The 21,260-nt window shown below is 23.3% G+C and overlaps 6 protein-coding genes across 13 annotated transcripts; 4 read left to right on the top strand and 2 right to left on the bottom strand.

Moving 5' to 3' along the window:
* Positions 1-755: 755 nt before the first annotated feature.
* LOC107994423 (N-alpha-acetyltransferase 40) lies at positions 756-2,939 on the top strand. The gene is made up of 4 exons (XM_062074935.1): positions 756-897; positions 1,074-1,456; positions 1,534-1,692; positions 2,282-2,939. The coding sequence occupies exons 1-4, from the start codon at positions 892-894 to the stop codon at positions 2,391-2,393; spliced, it is 660 nt and encodes a 219-aa protein (XP_061930919.1). The 5' UTR covers positions 756-891; the 3' UTR covers positions 2,394-2,939.
* LOC107994422 (alpha-mannosidase 2) lies at positions 1,797-6,672 on the bottom strand. Its single transcript, XM_017051336.3, has 7 exons — positions 6,179-6,672; positions 4,727-6,087; positions 4,318-4,656; positions 3,928-4,236; positions 3,327-3,855; positions 3,103-3,255; positions 1,797-3,004 (listed from the first exon to the last, which is right to left on the bottom strand). The coding sequence occupies exons 1-7, from the start codon at positions 6,305-6,307 to the stop codon at positions 2,420-2,422; spliced, it is 3,405 nt and encodes a 1,134-aa protein (XP_016906825.1). The 5' UTR covers positions 6,308-6,672; the 3' UTR covers positions 1,797-2,419.
* A 65-nt stretch (positions 6,673-6,737) lies between these two features.
* LOC107994421 (proteasome activator complex subunit 4) lies at positions 6,738-13,917 on the top strand. Of its 3 annotated transcripts, none has more exons than XM_017051335.3 (13): positions 6,738-7,477; positions 7,610-7,750; positions 7,845-8,016; positions 8,078-8,476; positions 8,543-8,691; positions 8,763-9,085; positions 9,177-10,158; positions 10,282-10,552; positions 10,630-11,001; positions 11,077-11,637; positions 11,711-13,267; positions 13,338-13,562; positions 13,636-13,917. In XM_017051335.3, exons 1-13 carry the CDS (start codon positions 7,266-7,268, stop codon positions 13,774-13,776), a joined length of 5,505 nt encoding a protein of 1,834 aa, XP_016906824.1. In that variant the 5' UTR covers positions 6,738-7,265; the 3' UTR covers positions 13,777-13,917. The 3 variants fall into 3 exon arrangements, with proteins under 3 accessions (XP_016906824.1, XP_061930904.1, XP_061930905.1); XM_062074920.1 differs by having other exon boundaries at positions 7,143-7,477; positions 7,696-7,750; XM_062074921.1 differs by lacking the exon at positions 6,738-7,477 and having other exon boundaries at positions 7,612-7,750; positions 7,846-8,016.
* A 33-nt stretch (positions 13,918-13,950) lies between these two features.
* Positions 13,951-16,950, top strand: LOC107994237 (flavin reductase (NADPH)). 2 transcript variants are annotated; one of them, XM_017051029.3, is made up of 5 exons: positions 13,951-15,690; positions 15,995-16,159; positions 16,252-16,341; positions 16,425-16,556; positions 16,673-16,950. In XM_017051029.3, the coding sequence occupies exons 1-5, from the start codon at positions 15,618-15,620 to the stop codon at positions 16,816-16,818; spliced, it is 606 nt and encodes a 201-aa protein (XP_016906518.1). In that variant the 5' UTR covers positions 13,951-15,617; the 3' UTR covers positions 16,819-16,950. The 2 variants fall into 2 exon arrangements, with proteins under 2 accessions (XP_016906518.1, XP_016906519.1); XM_017051030.3 differs by lacking the exon at positions 15,995-16,159 and having other exon boundaries at positions 15,356-15,690.
* Positions 16,603-18,809, bottom strand: LOC107994238 (N-alpha-acetyltransferase 80). 5 transcript variants are annotated; one of them, XM_062074940.1, is made up of 5 exons: positions 18,577-18,809; positions 17,806-17,925; positions 17,606-17,739; positions 17,419-17,529; positions 16,603-17,328 (listed from the first exon to the last, which is right to left on the bottom strand). In XM_062074940.1, exons 2-5 carry the CDS (start codon positions 17,916-17,918, stop codon positions 17,180-17,182), a joined length of 507 nt encoding a protein of 168 aa, XP_061930924.1. In that variant the 5' UTR covers positions 17,919-17,925; positions 18,577-18,809; the 3' UTR covers positions 16,603-17,179. The 5 variants fall into 5 exon arrangements, with proteins under 5 accessions (XP_061930924.1, XP_061930923.1, XP_061930921.1 ...); XM_062074939.1 differs by having other exon boundaries at positions 18,515-18,797; XM_062074937.1 differs by having other exon boundaries at positions 16,603-17,529; positions 18,577-18,790.
* Positions 18,810-19,103: 294 nt separating this feature from the next.
* LOC107994375 (mediator of RNA polymerase II transcription subunit 6) lies at positions 19,104-20,792 on the top strand. The gene is made up of 5 exons (XM_017051246.3): positions 19,104-19,639; positions 19,723-19,882; positions 19,948-20,122; positions 20,206-20,452; positions 20,526-20,792. The coding sequence occupies exons 1-5, from the start codon at positions 19,612-19,614 to the stop codon at positions 20,603-20,605; spliced, it is 690 nt and encodes a 229-aa protein (XP_016906735.1). The 5' UTR covers positions 19,104-19,611; the 3' UTR covers positions 20,606-20,792.
* Positions 20,793-21,260: the final 468 nt, after the last annotated feature.

The raw sequence follows: 21,260 nt of genomic DNA, 5'->3' as shown, positions 1-21,260 counted from the left end.
AATCATTAAAATACTTAAATTTTATTATACTATTAGTATTGATAAATTTACCTTTAACTAACATATGTATACTGATTTACTGAAATAATGACACACAGAGAACAATGTAATGTATATGATAGATGATTAAATTACTTAACCTATGATAATTCAAGAATTAAATACATAATTACGAATCTGTAGTAAACGTTCTTTAAACACTAACAATAAAATATAATATGCATTTGTTGCCAACCAGTTGAAACTGTTTTCAATTAATTTGAAATGTCAAAATTCTTATTAACGATGTATATAGAATACTTGAGACATATGATTATATATATATATACATATAAAGATATTTTATCATTAATTTAGTTTTTTTTTTTAAATTTTATTTAGATTTAATAATATAAGAGCATGCACAATACTCGATCATATAATGATTATATATACATACAATGCTGCGTTATACTCTATACTACACAATTAGTTCTTTCAATAAGTTGATTTAATATGAAAGACTGACTTCTGATACTATTGAATTATATATATTGGTATTATAACAAAATATATATCAATTCTCCTAAAAAATTAATTTATATTTCATTTTATTATACATATATATTATAAATATAATATTTATCTTTATATGTAAAAATAAAAGTTTTTGTTTTCTTATCAAAAAATCACGATTCAGTGTTTATTATATATATATATATTAAATTTAAAAAAAAATTATATATATATACATACATATATAACATATATCTTGAAAAATACTTATTAAAATTCTAGAATAATTTCAATATTTTTACCTTATACAAATTGCATTAATTAATTTTATATGATAATCGTAAAAAAAAATATAGCCTAAAATCAGTGTTTATATACGCGGGAAATATAATTATTATGAAGGTATTATTTTATTAAATAATTTTATTTAATGATATAAATTAATAAAATAATTTATTTATTTTATTATATATATTTACACATAATTAGTTTGTCTATAATTAATGTATTTTTAATTAGTTATAATTAGTTTATAATATATAATATATAATATATATATAATAATTAACTTTACTTAGAAAAGAAAAACAAGACGTCAACTTTTAGTAGAAAAAGAAGCTATTGCAAAAAACTTAGTTGACAAAGCAAACTCTGTGAAAAATCCTATAGAACATCTACATTTCTTTCATAAATATATAACAAAAGATAATGAAATTATAGAACTTTCTTGTATGAGAGCCAAAGATGCAGATTCTAAATGTATATCTTGGATATTTGATATTATGGAGCGTAATATGAAATCTTTATATGAACAAAGTAATTGGGGTTGGGATCCAATTGCTAAGCAAAAAGAATTAACAGAATCAACAGCTTGGTATTTAATTGCATCATCTAATGATAAATTTGTTGGATTTTCTCATTTTCGATTTGATGTTGATTATAGAGAAGAAGTATTATATTGGTATGTAAATTTTTTTATACTTGTATATATCTAAAAATTATAAAAAATCAAAAATCCAATTTATTTTCTTTTTGAAGTTATGAAATACAATTGGAATACACAATACGAAGGAAAGGACTTGGCCATTTTATAATGTTTGCACTTGAATCTATAGCATCAGAAAATAAGATGCGTAAAGTAATTTTAACTGTATTTAAACATAATCCATCTGCTATGCATTTTTTTTATTCTCTTGGGTAAATATAATTTATAACTATGTAATTTTATTAAAATATAAGTATATAATAAAAAATTAATATATATATTATACATATTATATTATATTAATAACAGAAAAAAATAGATTACTATTTTTTTAATTTTATTATAGATTTTTTAATATTTAATATACATACATTTGAGATGTATAAAATTACATTTTTTAAAATAATAATACGACTAGCATGAAAATATCTTACAAAAACTAACATTTTATCTTTTAATATAATAATAAAAAAACAAATACAAGAGTATATATTTCTATATTCTTGTATTATATTTATATCTATTTGATTATTAATTTTAATTAAATGCTTATAAACAATATTGCAAGAATTATTTCTTTATATTTAATATAATAATTATAATATCATAAACAGTAAATCACAGTAAGAAAAATTTTGTATGAAAATTCGTTATACTTTATATGTTTTGTATATATTTTATATATACTTATAACACAAATTATAATTTTTATATAGATAAACCAAATTTCGTAATCAATAAAATAAAAATAACGATTTCTATTGAATAATGATTACTTAATTTCAACCAATGTTATTACAGCTATAAGATAGATAAAACCAGTCCACCAGCATCAGATCAATTGGATTATATTATTTTGAGTAAGGCCGTTGATAGTGGTACAATGAGTAGAAAACAAAGTTCATTTCAGTAACTCCATGATATTATTAAATTCTATGTCTAAGATTGTGTCTTATGTAATAAAATTGGTAATATTTGATGTGGACATAAGTTAACAATAGGTGATTTTAATGAAGGCCCTACATTATGGAATGTCAAAGGAGCTTTACTAATGATCCAATCATCTATATAATTAAGGAACTTTGTTAAATCAACTTCTACAGATTCAGAAACATTAAAATGACGTAAATAAGAATTGTCATTCCAACACATATCTAAAGCTGTTTGATGTAAAACCATTCCAATACCTTTACCAGCTCCTTCGGGAATAGGAAATACTCGAAAACTAACAACGCTTAAATCTGCAGGAAAGTCGTAACGAAGCGGGAAAAAATATGGATTTAAATTAAAAGTTAAAGAATTATGTGGATGCATTGCAATTATAGGATATAATAATTCTTCTGATGTTAAATGACCATACAATGATAGTAGTCCTGATGGATGATTTGTTGGCGTCGAAGATGTACAAAAAGGCTTTCTTTTTTCAAGAATAAACATGAATATATGATTTGTTAATAAATTATCAGTTATACCTTGACCAAGTCCTCTATTATCATCTTGAAGTAATCTTCTATCTTGCATAATCTAAATAAAAATATTATATATTATATATATGTATATATATATATACACACATCATATATATATTTTTTTATGTAAATGACAAAACAGTAAATACATACTTCAATTTGTCCAGATGCCATAGAACTTACACCTAATGGTTGTGCTGTTACAACTGTTAATCTAACTCTTTTATCTTCTATATATGTACTGGCTGCCATTGGATAATAGTTTCCCTGTGTAGGAAGCTTTGGAAATCTTTGACGTTTAATCATCTAAATAATGATTATCCTCTTAAATATTAATTTATTAGTGAAGATAAAATATTTTAAACATTAATACTTACATTAAGGCCATTTAAATCTGTATAAAATTGATCTCCTGAAGCTATATCTGTATTTAATCTCATAGCAAATTCATAATTTTGTGTTTCTGATATGTTGATTTCATTATGAATATGTAAACCAAGTCCATCACTACCCGGAGAATTATACAATATACATGTATGACGTACATGTGCAAATTCCACAAATACCTTAGATACAATCGGTCCAGTTATTAAGTGTATAATACATTTATTATCTACATGTACCAAGTCTGGTTCTGGTTTATCAGGTAAAAATAAATAAGCTCCACTTTTATCTTTACTAGCTCTAGTACCATATTTAACAAATTCCAAATGAATAGGAACTGTCATATTATTGACTCTTAAAGCTTTCAAAAGACCTGATTTTCCAAAAGATGCAGATAATTCTGGTCGTTGCATTATTGAAAATTCTTGTGCATTTGGTATTATTTGAATTTGATTAAAACCTGGTATCTTTGGAAGACTAATATCTGTATTATAAACTATTACATTTGCAGGATGCACTTCTCTATACATAATAAACGATAAAAAAATAAATATTGAGCAAAAATAATATTTGATAATTTAAAAATTAACATACTGTGGAAATGATGACTTAGATAAAGCATGAATTATATATGTTGTAATACCAAATCCAGGTACAGTGACTAGGAATGATAATTCATATCTAGCAACAGTTAATGCAGCAGGTCCAATCCAAATTGGAGAAACTTGACATTGCACTGGTTGACCCATACGATCAGTAACTTTAACATATGGTGTAGATACAATTAGTGTCTGTACTTTTATTCTTTGTCTTGGAATAGGATTATATAAAATAACTTTTTTTAAGGGATTTTCATCTCTTAAAATTAGTATATGTTTATCTCCAGCACTTGTATGATGTAATCTAAAACATGAAAAATTAATCTTTTATATTCAATATAAAATTTATTATATTTCGAAAAATGTTTATAAATTTTTATTAAACCTAGATTCATCAAGTGAAATATACACAGCATCTGTATTAACAGTTATTTCTTGCGGTGTTTTTAATAAATGAACCATTGATTGTTGTAATACATGTGCAGAATTATTTAAGGCCATTATCATCTTCTTAGCATAATCTATAACTACTTCATCTCTGGCTGTACCAGTAATACCATCATGATGTTGAAATAAAGAATGCCACATCCTTGCTTTGCTTAAACGTTGTGCAAGAGCACCTTCTACTAAATTATCATTACCTTTAGTCCAACCTATAGTTGTCAATATTTCCGTTGCTCTCAATAAACTCAACAATACACGATCTAATCGTTTGTGAAAAGGTCTAAAATATATTTAATAAATATGTTATTATGATTCGCGATCTATTATAATTAATTTTAATCAAAATATACCTTGATGTATAATATCCACTCCAATAATGATCATCTCTATCAGAATATGTAAAAAAATCTCCTGATAAAGTAGGAAATTCATTTAAATTATGCTTTTCTCTGATTGCATCAAAGTAATCACTTAATGTACCAAATTTTATCTGAACATTCATTTGTTGATTTTGATTCATATAATCAAAAAGATTTTGATAATTTTTATACTGAGCATCCCATTCAGTAAAATGAGTATATCTAAAATCATCTCCTAATGGTACTAATACTACATCAGTTTTAAAAAGTTGAGCTTTTTTACGATATTGATCTAATAAAAGGGCAGATCTTTCTGCAATGTTTGATTTAGTTATGGTTTTTGGAGCTATTTTCCATGGACAACTTAATCCAAAAGTACGTAATCTATAGAAATCAAATTGACAACATATTTTTGGATCTGGACCACAAGTATGTGGTACATCATAACTATAAAATGGCATTATATGTGTAAAAATTTCTGTTGATCCATCATTATCCCATAATTGTCTCCAGCGAAACTCTAATTGTTTTTTTCTAGCTAATCTTTTTTTAACTGAATAATGAACTCTTTGAATCAATACATTTTCCAATCCTGCTTTTTTTAGTAAGTATGGCATAGTTGGAGAAAGACCAAATGGATCAATAGCCCAGCCTGAATTTGGTGTGTAATCTAAATTATATTTTAACCATTGATGTCCTTCTGTAAGTTGTGTAAGCTGAGATATCCAATGAGAAACAGATTCATCTGGCATAACCCAACCTCCTGATACAATTTCCAATTGACCATCATGAATTAAACGTCTAACTAAATTACGAATTGTTTTAGATTGATCTTCCCACCAAAGTTGAAAAAATGATATTTCTGCCCAAATAAATTTACGTCTTCTATCTTCTGCCAATTTTATTACCATATTATTTAATATATTTTGTGTTTGAAATGCATAATATTTTTCAAAGGTATTAAGCCATCCAGGATCATTATGAGAATGTGGAACAACAAAGACTTTTAGTTTTCTATTTGGATGCCATTGCTTTTCATCATATGTAATATTCCATCCTTGTTTCCAAACTCCACCATCCACATTATCAAATTCTAATTGTCTATATATCTCTAACATTTGAATGTCTACTTCAGGAATTTTCTGTATGTTAAAATTACATTTAAGTACTTTTCCTAAATGAGGAACAGATGATAAAGATGATGCAGATTGATTAGAAAGATTTATAGAATAGGCTAGAGGCACAAAATGTTTTGCTTCAGCCACTTCTCTCAAAGCATTCATTACTTCATGGTGCTTATTGAAATCTTTTTCTAATTTTGCTAATCTATTTTCAAAGTGTAACCATTGATTCTGAAAATATAAAACAATGAATTTTTTTCATTTATCATCATAAACTATAATTTATTACAGACTTACAGATATTTATATCATTTACACTTACATCATTTATAGACAGTTTAGATCCTTGTCCAGGTGGAAAAAATGTTAAATCCATTATTATATATAACATACCACAACAAGCAAGAATTAAACCTGCACTAAGAATTGCTAATGTTTTTCTAGTCCTCATTTTTCACACAATATAGTGTTATCAAAATAATATTATTCTAAATTAAATTAAATTATCAATAACATTTGAAAATTAAATCTTTAGATTTTCAAAGAAAATAAAATGTTCTTTTAATATAGGCTTAACTTATCTTAACCTTATTCATATATTTGTTTTAAAGATTACATATTAATTTTCAATTAAAAAACTTAATTTTTTTACTTAAGAACAAAAAGTAAAAAAAATATAATATTGTTTCATTTATATTGCATAAAATTCACATAAAATAACACATCAACACGAGATTAAGATAACATTATATTCTTATATGACAACACTTGCGTTTATATATTTACTTGCAACTGCCGCCATATGTTTGGATTTAGTGAAATTATTTTTTATATCTCTGATTATAATAGAATATGATAAATAATAAATATATTTGATTTTTTATTTTTTTATATTTAAATTTTATTTTAAGTTTAAATTCAACAATAATTTATTAATACATAATTAATGATTGAAAATATATATATATTTTGAAAAAAATTCTATATAATTTTTATATTATTGTACAAAATTGTGAATATATAAAAATTAAGAAACTATATTTCCTATAAAAATAAAAATAAAAATAAATAATAACTTTTTATTTATTTAATTATATATTTCATATGAAAACCATGATATACTTTTTAAACTATATTTTAATATCGATAACTTAATGAGTATATGATTAACAATGTATTGAAAAATCGATATTTCTCTAACTTTATAGTAATTTTCTTTCATGCTTCTTATATGTACATCAAATATGGCCCCTTAGATGTAAAACATGACTCGATAAAATCGAAGCAGAATAAGCAAGTTGTTACTGACTCAATAATATAGATGATTTTGCATTGTAACGTATGCTCTTTCATAGACTACATCTATTTCTACTTTTTGTGCTTATTATTATAAGATACTTTAAGTAATAATGAATAAGGATCTCGCACATATTTGTATTTACAAAAGTATAGAAGATGTTCATTTTAAAAAATTTATATATAATAAATTGTTGCCTTATGTGGATGATTTAGAAATAGAATCAAAAACTCTATTAGCCGAAATTAAATCAAATTTAGCACGAGCTGTTATGTTTAATGAAACATGGCCAGGCTGTTTTGTATGGGTTAATAAATTATGCCAGTAAGTACATATTTTTTTATTATTTTATTTAAATAAAAATGATAATTTTAATTTAATATAAATAGATAAAATTGTATTACCTAATTTACAAAAATATATTTGTAATTTGGATTTATTAATATTTTTTTCTAGTTATCTAAACATATATGGATTACATTTTAGTAAAGAAGATCATATTTTACTTATAAAATTATTATATGAACTGGTTACACTTTCAGAAATACCTACACCTTCCACATTTAAATGTCTTCTTGCATTACTTTTATTATTAAAGTAAGTTAATTTAATTATATATAATATGTAATAATATATAATAATATATAATTATATATTATTTATTATAAGAAATAAATTTTAATATTGATAGAAAAAAAAAATTAATATCTCCTGATGAATTGGAACTGCCATGGCAACCTCTTTATAAAATGATTCTCTGTATAATGAAAACGAAAGAAAATCGTCTTGATATGTATCATTTTTGTTCTTTTTATGAAAATGCAATGGAGTCACTTATTATTTGTGCAAAGGTTTATTTTCCCGTAAGTGAATTATTTTTTTACATAAATTAACAAAAGAATAAAAATTAATTCATCATAATAGTTAAGTGCAACACAGGAAATATTAGATGAATTGAGACCAACTTTATGTCTTGTTGATGTTTTAACAATGTCTAAAAGTATACAATTATTACGATGGTTTTTACCAGTACAATTATCTCCAAAACATCATTCAATTGGATATAAATTATGGTTTGAAGAATTTATGACATTATGGGAAATTTGTCACAATTCATTAACTTGGGAAAGTAAAATGATGGAGTTAATGGCAGCATTAGCTAATCATAATATTGGATATATTAATTGGGAACCTTATATTCCATTAATGTTTACTAGATTTATACGGTGTTTAAAATTACCAGTATCATATAATAAAATACAAAGATATAAACATCATGAAATAGATGCATGTTTCATAGCATCATGGATAGTAGCAGTTTTGGTAAGATTTTATTGCTTATTTAAGGATATTTTTAAATAAAATATTACTTGTATATAATATCTCTAGGGAAATGGTTCAAGTGCTCAAACATACCTTGATAAATTTCTCAAGACAATAGAAACATATTTTCATCCTGCTAATAATGGTTGCTGGTTGGGAATGTTAAAAGATATTCTTCTGAAGCTTTCATCTTATTTTATTACACGTTTACATAAGTGAGAATTAATTAGTATTTCAAATTAATTTTAAACAGCATTTGTAAATTTATATAATATTTTACTTATAGAGAAAGGTATGCTAAACGGACTTGGGAAACTCCTATACCCGAAGAATATAAATTAACTGATAATGATGTTAATGCATTTGTTAAAAGTATGATGCCAGTAACAATGGTAGCCATGTTTAATAAATTAAGTGTTAATGATGCTTCTCAAGCATTACAATATCTTGCTACTATGAGACCCAATTTGGTTATTCCATATGTTTTGGATAGAGTGTCTTCTACATTAGATTCTCTCACAACAGAATCATATAAATTAATTGCTACATTGAGTTGCATGGATGCTATAGCTAGGCCAATGGCAGAAGGATCTAAAAATGTAAATAAAGGTATGAATTAAACTTTACTTATTATACATAAAAATATTGATATATTCATTGTCTAAATTATATATCTAAATTGTAAACTTTTTTGTTATAGATTATACCTATCCAGAAGGACCAAGACACATTTTACCATTATTGTCTTTACTTTTATCTAGTATTGATCCAAGCAACCCAGAAAAATGCTTTCTTGCCTTTCGTCTTATTTCAGTGTATGCCTGTCTTATACCTATTGTAAATACTTCTAAATCAATCACATCAATCGATGAAGAAGATGAAGAAGGCAGAATGGATTATGAAACAGCTTCTGGATTTGAAGATTTTGTTTTACAATTTTTAGATAAGATATTTTCTTTTATAGATCACAGTTCTTTAGAATTGGTTAGATTAGAAAATTCTACTGGTGGTGAAAAAAGTAAATTAGAAAAGGTTACAGAACATGTATTATATAATGTGTGTATGGTTCTTTTAATGCAGATTAATGATGAAATATTTAAAAAAGCTTTAGATAAACTATGCACATTTATAACTGAACGTATACTTGAAATTGAAGTTGCTGGACAATTAGCAGCTGGTTTATGTCGAGTATTTGCTCGAGTTAATGGCAAAGAGACTGTGCGTACTTTATTACCGATACTTTCACAAACTATTCTAGATATTACTGGAGAAAGTAATGATATTACTAAGGATGAACATTTGGATGATCGTCTCTTACATGCAATGTTGCTTTTATCTGCAATTGTTCATACTACAGGAAACAACTTATTACATTATATAGATACACTCATAACAATTCTTGATCGTGTAGTAATCTTAAAATCAAGAGAAGGAAACAATTTAGGTTGTATATTATTAAAAGCAATTCTTCATTCATTATCTAATATGGTACCATATCATTTCACATCTACTGAGAGAATAAGATATTGGGGTCAAATTTTGGATATTAATGCTTTAAAAGTTAAATGGTACATACCTGGTAAAGAAGAAATAGCTGCCATAAATCAAATATTTATAAAATATTTAATTCCCGAAACAAATAAATTAGAAAAATATTGTAATGATTGGACTACATTAACAAGGTTAATTATTATTAATTATTTCTATATAATATATTATTATAGAAATATTATTTCTATAACATTTATAAATTCATAAAGAAAAATTATTATATGATTACAAATATATGATAAATATAATTTTAGGGAAGAATTGTTAACCAGTTTAAATATTGTATATAGCATTATTGAAGGTTGTGATTCTGTTTTACCAATGTGTGAAGGAAAACCATTAAATTTAGTAAAATCGTCTTTAAAATGGCTACCTTTCAGGCCAACACTTGGTATGAAACATGAAATATTAATGCCTGATGGTAGTAATGTTAAATATTATATTGGAACTCTTGTAAGTAAACTACAAAATGTGATACTTAAAAATACAGAAGGTGATACAAAAAGCTTATTTGTTTTAATAAAGGTATTTAATTAAATATATTATTTGAAAAATAAATTAGTAAAAAATATTAAATATATATGTTCAAATTTTTATTCTAGATTTGGGGTTACCTTTTATTAGGCACTGTTTGTTTTTCTAAAGTTAACAAAAATGTAGAAAACTCACATAGAATGATGAAAGATATGTTAGTAAGAAAAAAAGGAATAATGGGATCTTTTGTATTGGCACGCGCAGAAGTTCAACATGTGACGCGTTCACATTCACAAATATTTAATTTAACTGAAATTCATAAAGAGATAATGTTAAAACTATTTACATTGGCTACCAGCAGATATGCTGGTGTACGATGGCAAGCTCAAAATGTTCTTGTCCAGGCTTTTCTTTATTTACCATTTTCATGTAGAATTATTATTCCAAAATTACTTGATGTATTAAGAGAAGATCCAGAAGCAGATCATGATGCATATGAGGTAAGAATAATGATAATAAAAAAATAGTAAACAATATAAGTTTTTAGTAAATTTCTAATATTTCATTTTATATAGGGAGCTCTGCATGTTTTACTTGATTCTCAAGACACATTTACTAAACATGATTGGAATATATTAAGAGATTTATGGACAACTATGGTGCTTTCTAAACCATCTGAAAAATTATCTATAATCCGTTTGAAAGAAGATATTGCGAGATTCATAAGTAAACAATTTTCAACAATTGCGATTACATTTAAAATACCAAATACATGTTTGGAAATTGCAACTGCTTTATGGAAAACTAATTCACAAACTACTTTATCTCAACCTACAGAAGATGAAAGAATAGAAAGTTTAAAAATTGCTCAGGCGTTTAATGAATGTAATTTAGCGTCTTATAATGGTTTGATAAGTGATTTGTTAAATGCACTTTTGGAAAAAAATTTACATTGGCGGCATCGTTTAATGGCAATAGATTTTATTCGACTTTTGGTTCATCCAGAACAAATGTATCCACCAAAAGTAATTCGTTACTTTTTAGGAACATTAATACACGATTCATTAAATGAAAGAAATATTGCTCTTCGAATAGTGATATGCATGTTGCAACAACAAAAAAGACAGCATCCAAAGGTAAAGTATTTTGAAAGAATTTATTTTATAAACAACTTTGATATAACTTAAACTTAAATTTTTGAATTTCAAGATAACTATTGATCCTCCAATATCATCAGAAAAAGAAAATCAATCTATGAAATGCATATTAGGGCAAAGATCAGATAATACTTGGCTTCAATATAATTACGAAACTCGTCCCTTGTGTGCAGAACAATGGGATGAACCTAGATTTATTCATGAAGCATATTTAGGATTTTACACATGGCCAAAAAAAATTCTAATGTATGCACCAACATCTCAACAACCATGTTTAGATCCAAATGTACGAAAGTTAACAGATTATGAAAAAGAAATTGATTTGTTTTTTAATGATTCACAAAATATCGAAAAACTTATAAAATTTTATAGTCTTGAAACAAAAAAAGACAAAGATAAATTTAGTTATTATAAATATCGTCTGTTCAAAGGTCTTTTTCGCAATCATGGGATAATATTTCTAAAAAAATTGTTGCCGCATTTACATGAATTAGTGAAAGATAAACAAGAAAGTAGTCAAAGATGTGCAGCCGAAATTGTTGCAGGAATCATTAAGGGTTCAAAACATTGGCCATTTAATATGGTTTGTGAAATGTGGGATTCTTTATTACCAATTATAAAACTTGTCTTAATTAATATGACACCAGAAACACTTGCAGACTGGGTTCTTTGTTTTTCTACAGCTCAGCAACATAGAGATCCAAATAGACAACATTGGTTATTAGAATGTCTGATGGAAGAAATTTGTGTTAGCGAATCAGAATCATCTTTTATCGAATCGGGTCGTTTGTTTATTTTGCAAACAGCTCTTGCTAAACAACCATGGCGTGTGTTGGAATTGTTACAACGTTTATTGAAACGAATAGAAGATAGATTATTAGCAAATCCATTTGAAAATATGAGAGAACGATTGAGTTCTATTTTAGTAACAGTGTTCACAAATTTAAAAACTTCAAATATTTCAAACAATAAGTCAGTATCACAGATACAAGATTTCATAAATAAAATAGTGCCAAAATTACAACCTCTTATAGATGAAAATGCAATGAAATTTAACAAAGAAATTCAACAAAAAAATTTATCTTCACAGATATCTATTGTTGAATTAAATGATTTAAAAAAAATAGAAATAAATGAAGAAGAAAGAGAAAGAGCAATTAGATTACTTAAGACAATTTGTAAATGGATTGTAAATATGAATTGTGCATGGTATGGTTTACCACCAGAATTATATCAAATATTTCCAATTATATATCAGATGGAAAATTGTGAAATAGATGAAGAATTGAGAAAGTCATGTACATCTGCTTTAACAGTATATGCACAAGCATTTACATTACCATGTAATATGCCAATAGCTTTAGAGGCAATAGAAAAAATGTCTAAACATATATCTTGGTGGACAAGATCTGCTTGTTTGGAATTCCTTCAAGCTTGGGTATTTTATAACATGTGTACACTTTTAAGTAATCCAGCATGGGTTAGTTTCATAAAAAATATTGTCTTACGCTTATTGGAAGATGAGCGAGTTGAAGTAAGAAAAAATGCTGGTAAAGTCCTTAGCGGATTAGTACATTGCATGTTTATCCCTGAGCAAGAATGTTTATTGGTAAACTTAAAATTTTGTGATAATTATTTATAGTAATTAATTTATATATGCATGTATATAAATTTTTTAGGATGAATTTAAGAAAAAAGCAAAAACCAAATTATATAAAAAAGAAGGATTAAATTATAAAGAAGAAATAAAAAAAAAATTAAAAACTGATGCTTTACGTATTCGTCATGCAGCTATAATAGGGATGTGTGCATTTGTGCAAGCTAATCCATATGATATACCAAAATATGTACCTCCAATTTTTGAACATCTTCGTGCTCATATGAATGATCCACAACCTATACCAGTTAGTATTTAATAAATTTAAAACGTGAATATAAAAATAACTTATTATATAATAAAATTTTTATGAATTACAGATGACAATTAAAAAAACTTTGGATGATTTTAAAAGAACTCATAATGGATGGAAAGATGTGGAAGAATATACACAACATTTCACAGAAGAACAATTAACAGTATTGCAAGATTTAATCATGCCACCATCCTATTATGCCTAACATAAAGTTAACATTTTATTATATAATAAATAATTTTTTAATAATATTAATATAAAAATTTTGTATATGATATTTAATCAATAATGAATTAATATTGTGCTGTGAAGATATAATATAAAGATATACAGAACATAATATAAAGATAGAAGTTTTATTTAAAATTATCTTGTATACTTATATTGTATATATAATTATATATATGTGTGTATATATACATATATATATATATATATATATATATATATATGTATATATTAAAGATATATATATATATATCTTTAATATATATATGTATATATATTATATATAAATATATATATGTATATATGTAATATATATATATATATATATATTTAATATGTGTGTGTGTGTGTATATGTAATATATATATGTATAAAATATATATTTTTTTAACTTTAATATAAATTAAACAGTTTTTAACAAATAATAGTTTTTAACATATTTGATGTGAAGTATTACTAAAATATTACTAATAATATTATTAAGTTATATTAAATAAATCGTATTTTATAAAATATAATAAATTTCATTATAAAGTTGAATTTATTAAAATTATCATTTAATTGATTAAAAACTAGATATTTATATAAAAAATTTTAAATAATTGAATTAGTTTGTTTTACAATTGAAAAAATGAATGCAATAACAACATATAAATGTAAAATATATTATGCTAATATATTTATGCTAAGTATAAAATTTTTTAATTGAAATATCAAACTTATTAAATAGTTTATTATATATAATACTATCAATAATTATTTATAAACATAATTATTTTTACTAATTTATCAATTTAACAATTAATTTTAAATCAATTTCATTATATAAAGTGTCACAAAAATATGGAAATTCTCAATGTAATTTCGTGCCTTTCGACAGATTTTTTTCAATATTATTTAGATTTGTCCGTGTTCTGCCAATACTACTGCGAATTAGTTTATGCGTTTCGTGATTGGCCAAAGTTTTTCGTTAATAATTCATTAACAAAACAATAACGGAAGTTTTTACAAAGAAAAATGTTACGTGAAATTACTTTGGAAATTTTTATTTAATCTATATTTGAGATATTTTGTACATGATATTAAGATAACAAATCGTTAAATTAAGTTATAAAACATATTAAAATACGTGTAATATATATTAAAAGTTAAATATTCATGTTCTCAATATATATGTATACACACACATATAAATACATGTTGTCTCAAAAAATTTTAATAAAATATATGTAGAATATATAAAAATTTATATACATAATTTGATTTATGATATATATATATATATATATATATATATATGTATAAAATATAAATATATAAATTTTGTTATATAAATTATTATATTAGATGAAAAAAGTAAATAAAAAAAATCGATATCACGAATATTTCTTTGTTTTAATAATAAACTAAATAATTAATAAATATTGACAAGTTAGAGCTTACAATATTCATCTATGAAACAGTGCTACTAATATAAATTCTATTTACTTTCATTTAACTTATAGGACTCATAACTAACTTATAACAAAATATTAAGTATTATATAATGTACATATCAATAGCATATAAAAAAAAACATAACAGCAATTTCATATTTAAAATTTATTAAAAATAATTGTTTAACAAATATCATAACTGAATTTATATGCAAATTTTTTGAAATGAGATAAAAATTTCTGATAAAAATTTATTATCTTAATTTAAAAGATTTTAAGATTAGAATTTTAAATTCTATATAAATATGATATAGCACTTTTATGTAGTGATTATAATTTTACGTAATACAAATAGCGAATTTACTATAGCAATTGTATCGCCATGAATCGAATAGTGATATTTGGAGCTACGGGAAATACAGGATTATGTGCTTTAAATAGTGCTGTAAATAAGGGTAAAATGTTATTTATTTTCTATTTCATTAATGTGTGCCAAAAAGTGATTTTAATTATTTAAAACATAATATGAATGAAATTTAATGAATATTATTAAACATATATATGTATTTAATTCTGTGTATTTTTATATATGTTCAATATATTTATAAAGAATGATTTTAATAAAAAAACATTAATAATCAACTTTTTTTTTAATTTTCTTAAGAAAATATAAATATAATCGAATACTAATATATTTGAAAAGTGTAAATTTTGTAAAATTAATTTTATTTTTTTTCATAAATCATGTAAAAAATTTAGGATTAAATGTAAAGGTATTTGTGAGAGATGAAAACAAAGTTCCAATGAATTTAAAAAATAAAATTGAAATAATTATTGGGGATGTTACTAACAAAGAACAAGTTTCAAATGCAATATCTAATACAGATGCAGTGGTTGTTGTGCTTGGTACACGAAATGATTTAAGTAAATATCTTTTTTTAAATACAAAATATTATAATATATTATAATATTTTTTGATTTAATGAGTTCAATTTTCATTGCAAATTTTTATTTAGGTCCAACTACAATATTGTCTACTGGTATGAAAAATATAATAGATGCTATGAAAATGCACAATGTAGAAGTAGTATCTGTTTGTTTATCTGGTAAATTTTTGTAATTTGTAACTTTAACTTTTCTATTAGAATTGTTTAATACATTTTTTAATAGTATTTTATTTTTTTTACAGCATTTTTATTTTATAAACCTGAAGCAGTGCCTAATATATTTAAAGATTTAAATGCAGATCACCAACGTATGTTTGACCTTCTTAAAGAAAGTCAATTAAAATGGATTGCAGTATTACCACCTCATATTGCAGGTGTTTATTATAATAAATGTTATATCACTTATAATTTTCTAAGAAATTATTAATATATATATGTATATTTATATATTTTTACAATTCAAAAAGATTAATATTTTATGAATTTGCAGATGTACCAAATTCAAAATATATAGTGAAACATGATGAATCTCCAGGTCGAGCTATTTCCAAACATGATTTAGGTGCTTTTCTTATTGAAAGTCTTCAACAAACAGAACATTATCAAAAAATTTGTGGTATTGCTAACATTGCATAATATAACAAAAAATATATTTTGTAATATGTAAAAAACTTAAGAGTATTTTATAAAATTTTGTTTATTTTTAAAGATATAAAAAAGTAAATAATAAATTTAAAAATTTATTATTTTTAATTTGTACAAAAGAAATTGTTAATTTTTTAAAGAATATCTATGTTTTTAAACATCTATTGGAATGATTGTAAATTATGATTTGTAATATATGAATGAGATGTATGCATGAGAAACATTTCTACATTTAAAAGCAATTAAAATTAAAATTAAAAAAATAATTTTCTAGATAAATAAATAAATAATATATATATGGAATATGTAAAAAATCTTATATGTAAAAAGAAAATTGTTCATTATTGTTTTACTATTGTAATGATAATTTTTTTACCATATGTGTTCTGTGTGTTATAACACCTAAATCATAAAACTTTGGCATTTGAAAATTTGGCATTGGAGGTGGTGGTGGACCACAACACTGTGTACTTTTCTCCTTAAGTTTTGCTTTAGTAAATGCTGCACTAGAATATACAACATCATTAATTCCTGATGCTTTAAATGGATCACAGGTTTTATAACCATTTTTAAAGTAAAAAACTTCTTGACCTTTAGTTATTAAATATACATTTTTAATTCCTTTTTTTGCTACATGTTCTTCAGCTCCACGTAATAATTTAGATCCAAGTCCTTGAGATCTACACTGGTAGTCAATTATTACTAACATATGAAATAAGAAATTAAATTTTATTTTGAAAATATGTACATATTCCATTTTTTTTATAATTATATTTACCTGATTGTATAAAACAACTGTGACGTAATCTAGGTATCAAAGATATTTTACAATGACCAAGTACTCTATCTTCTTTGTCAACTAATATAAGACATGTGGGAAATTCATCACATGATACATTCAAAAATTTTAACCTATTATACATAGGAATTCATTTCATTTTTGAATAAAAATTTTTTAAATTAAAAATTATAATATACCGTGCAGTTTCACTTCTTGGCCATTCAGAATTCAATAATGTACAACAATCTGGAATTAAATCTGGTCTTTTATGAAGTGGTATTATTTTATATTCCTTGTCAATAGTGGTCATATTTTTTCTGTAATGATAAATTATTATAATGTAATGTTTGAAAAATTATTATTATAATATTTAATTAAAAAATTTTTTTTAATTTTAATATATTTCAGAAATAAAACTGTAAAAGTTTTAATAATAATTATAATTATAATTTCAAAACAAATTAAAGATATAAAAAAATTATAATAAGAATTAACGATAAAATAATTATTTTTATAATTATAATTTTAATATATATAATATATATATATATATATATAATTTTTTTTGAAAAAATAATAAGAAATAATTTATAGTTATTAAATAGATATTTAAAATAAAATCTCTTTATAAAAAAAGGATAATATAAAATAAGTTTGCGATAAAAATATATTTTTATATAAATTATAATACAAAAATATAAAATAAAAATTCAATAGATTGAATAATACATATTTCATATTAATTATGTGAAAAATATTTCAATAAAGAGATATTTGGGAAATTCTTCTAACTTTAAATAGAAAATTGTGCGACAACTTGTGATTGAAAGATGTCAAAAAAATAAAAAGTAACATGTGTCAATGTGAACAAGTAATATATAAATAGTTTCATATAGATGTCCTTACCGTATTTTTCTAATTAAATAATAAGAATCTAATAATTAAATTTAAAAGTCACTGTGCTTCACCTGGATATATCTCGCGTGGAAATAGCTCTGAGATTAATATCATCTTGAGCCAAGAATGATACTTCTGTTGAACATATCCCCACTATTATGTAAAATTCTTGTACCCAGCGATATTATAAAATATATACCTCATTCAAAAATATATTTTACAAACTACAAATATACATCTTTTATATGTGATCTTTTATATATATCTAATATAATATTAATATAATAAAGTAAAATTAAGGATTTTTATTCTATATTTTATGGTCAATATTACATTATTAATCTCCATTATACTATTTCAATTAATTAATAAAGAATATTTTATTTTTTAGAAATAATTTTTTAATTAATTTTTTAATATGATTTAAATTTTTAATAATTTATTTGACTTTTTATTTTATTCTTCTAGATATATTTCATTTATAAAAGATGAAAATAATTTCATAAATTAATATATAAATTTTCTTCTTGTTAAAGTATTTTATTGGAACATGTCCATGACCTATTCTCCTTTAAACACGAATATCTTTTTTTGCATTTGACCCATTTTTTAATAGCCTCTATTCTATATGTGAACAATGTCCTGCATTCTTTATTTCAACAGTGATGGTCAATAATATTTTTCAATGAAATGATTTCAAATAATTACAAGAATATAGGCGAGCTTTTTAATATTTATTGTATATAAAAAAAAGGAATAAAAAGAATGTTTATAAATCTTCATATATTTTTTTATCTTTTTCTTTTATGAATATTTTAGATAATAAAATCTGAATATTTAAGATATATGAGAACCATTAATGACCATAGTAGTTGATTTATTTGCTGATTTGTTTGATAGTTTCTAATTTCTTAGCATTTAATATAAATAAATAATAATATTTATATAAATTGTTTATATATATAATTATAAATAAAAATGTTATATTTGAATTTTTGAAGAAAACAATCGTATAATCAATACTAAATCATGTAAATAAAAAAACGAATATTTTGAATTATTTTAAATCATTATAATATTTAATAATCATATAATTTAAAATAAAAATGTTATCTGGAAGACCTGCTGTAACAGGTAACATGAAAATGAAATCATCAATATAATTAATATAATAAATTTATTTATGTATTTTCTAACCTCTTGTTGTTATTTGATAGAAAATCCTTTGGGACTTTCTTGGCATGACAGTGCATGGATTCCTGTATTAAATCCAAATAATATAATGGATTATTTTTCAGAGAGGAGTAATCCTTTCTATGATAGAACATGTAATAACGAAATTGTTAAAATGCAACGTTTAAGTCCTGATCAATTACAGTAAGTAACATGAATGAAAATATTATTTAAAAAAATAATATAAATATTTAAATATTTAATTTCAGAAATATGACTGGATTAGAATATATTCTTTTACATGTACAAGCTCCTATTTTATATGTAATCAGAAAGCAACATCGTCATTCTCCAACTTTAGCAGCACCACTTGCAGATTATTATATTATTGCAGGTGTTGTGTATCAAGCTCCTGACTTGGCATCAGTTGTGAGCTCTAGATTGGTATATTTTATTGATTTATGATTTCTGATTTATTGAAAATTTTTATAAAATATATTGTTAATATATAAAATTATATTTTATAGTTATCTACAGTACATCATTTACAATCTGCTTTTGAAGAAGCTAGTTCGTGTTCAAGGTATCATCCTAGTAAAGGTTATTATTGGGATTTTAAAAATGGAAAAGCTATGGCAGCAAAAAAAGAGACACCTGTTCGTGAAGAACCAAGTTCTTTATTTCAGCGTCAAAGAGTAGATATGTTACTTGCTGAACTTACACGAAAATTTCCATTACCTGTTCCAAAGCCAATACATCAAGCTATAGAACCTTGTAAGTGCTTAATTCTTTATTTTTTAAAAGATATTTTAAGCATAAAAATAAATCTTTAATCTTGATTTTTTAGCAATGGAAATTAAACAAGAAATAAAAACAGAAAAGAAGGATATGAAACCACCACCAGAAAAGAAACCAAAAATTAATTAATAGTTGATTTATAACAATTTAATAATAATATAAAATTTTATAAAAAAAATGTTTTATATATATATATATATATTTAATTATTATATTTTTTCTGCTAAATAAAAGGTGTGATTTATTTATATTTGAACATATTTTAATGTATTATTGAATTTATAAAATTAAAAATAAATGCCAAATATATTTTTTATTATGTAGTTTTTATTATTATCTGCACCATGGACAGTCTAGATCATCCATTTCCTCTTTTATATTAATCCGTGGAAACTTTTTCTCCTCAATGTTTTTTTTTTTAATATTTTTATCACAAAAATCTGGACATCTTATTTTCTTTCTAGGAGGTAGAGGTCGATAAGGAGATCCTTGATGTTTTTGTGCTCGAATTAAATTAAAGTATCTCGAAGTAATTGGTTTGATCTATAAAATTATATTGTTTTTATAGATAAATAATTAATAAATAAAATTTATAGATATTTTGTTACAAACTTTCATACTGATTTGTACAATTGATTTAATATGATGCATTACGTTAAATTTTCAATTAAAAAAATGGTTATGAAAATATCTTGAAACTTCAAAATTATGTTAATAAAATATATTAGTATTTCAACTTTTTTTTAGAATTTCATTTGTAATTTTCTATTGCACAGAAAAATGG

The sequence above is a fragment of the Apis cerana genome, linkage group LG5, assembly GCF_029169275.1.
Source record: "Apis cerana isolate GH-2021 linkage group LG5, AcerK_1.0, whole genome shotgun sequence".
NCBI lineage: Eukaryota > Metazoa > Arthropoda > Insecta > Hymenoptera > Apidae > Apis > Apis cerana.
The sequence above is the reverse complement of the archived record's forward strand: the minus strand, read 5'-3'. Positions and strand labels throughout refer to the sequence as shown.

Bases quoted from the DNA above. Each gene is read 5' to 3' on its own strand.
- LOC107994238 (XM_062074937.1), bottom strand. From the start codon at position 17,918: ATGACCACTATTGACAAGGAATATAAAATAATACCACTTCATAAAAGA. The intron at 17,740-17,805 runs GTATATTATAAT...TATGTATAATAG, and splicing joins CCAAGAAGTGAAACTGCACG to GTTAAAATTTTTGAATGTAT. The intron at 17,530-17,605 runs GTAAATATAATT...TTCATATGTTAG, and splicing joins CAGTTGTTTTATACAATCAG to TAATAATTGACTACCAGTGT.
- LOC107994423 (XM_062074935.1), top strand. The intron at 1,457-1,533 runs GTATGTAAATTT...TTCTTTTTGAAG, and splicing joins AGAGAAGAAGTATTATATTG to TTATGAAATACAATTGGAAT. The intron at 1,693-2,281 runs GTAAATATAATT...ATGTTATTACAG, and splicing joins CATTTTTTTTATTCTCTTGG to CTATAAGATAGATAAAACCA.
- LOC107994375 (XM_017051246.3), top strand. From the start codon at position 19,612: ATGTTATCTGGAAGACCTGCTGTAACAG. The intron at 19,883-19,947 runs GTAAGTAACATG...ATTTAATTTCAG, and splicing joins TTAAGTCCTGATCAATTACA to AAATATGACTGGATTAGAAT. The intron at 20,453-20,525 runs GTAAGTGCTTAA...TTGATTTTTTAG, and splicing joins ACATCAAGCTATAGAACCTT to CAATGGAAATTAAACAAGAA.
- LOC107994237 (XM_017051029.3), top strand. From the start codon at position 15,618: ATGAATCGAATAGTGATATTTGGAGCTACGGGAAATACAGGATTATGT. The intron at 16,160-16,251 runs GTAAATATCTTT...ATTTTTATTTAG, and splicing joins TGGTACACGAAATGATTTAA to GTCCAACTACAATATTGTCT. The intron at 16,557-16,672 runs GTGTTTATTATA...ATGAATTTGCAG, and splicing joins ATTACCACCTCATATTGCAG to ATGTACCAAATTCAAAATAT.
- LOC107994421 (XM_017051335.3), top strand. From the start codon at position 7,266: ATGAATAAGGATCTCGCACATATTTGTATTTACAAAAGTATAGAAGAT. The intron at 9,086-9,176 runs GTATGAATTAAA...TTTTTGTTATAG, and splicing joins ATCTAAAAATGTAAATAAAG to ATTATACCTATCCAGAAGGA. The intron at 10,159-10,281 runs GTTAATTATTAT...ATATAATTTTAG, and splicing joins GATTGGACTACATTAACAAG to GGAAGAATTGTTAACCAGTT.
- LOC107994422 (XM_017051336.3), bottom strand. From the start codon at position 6,307: ATGAGGACTAGAAAAACATTAGCAATTCTTAGTGCAGGTTTAATTCTT. The intron at 6,088-6,178 runs GTAAGTGTAAAT...TTATATTTTCAG, and splicing joins CTAAACTGTCTATAAATGAT to AATCAATGGTTACACTTTGA. The intron at 3,256-3,326 runs GTAAGTATTAAT...ATCATTATTTAG, and splicing joins CAGATTTAAATGGCCTTAAT to ATGATTAAACGTCAAAGATT.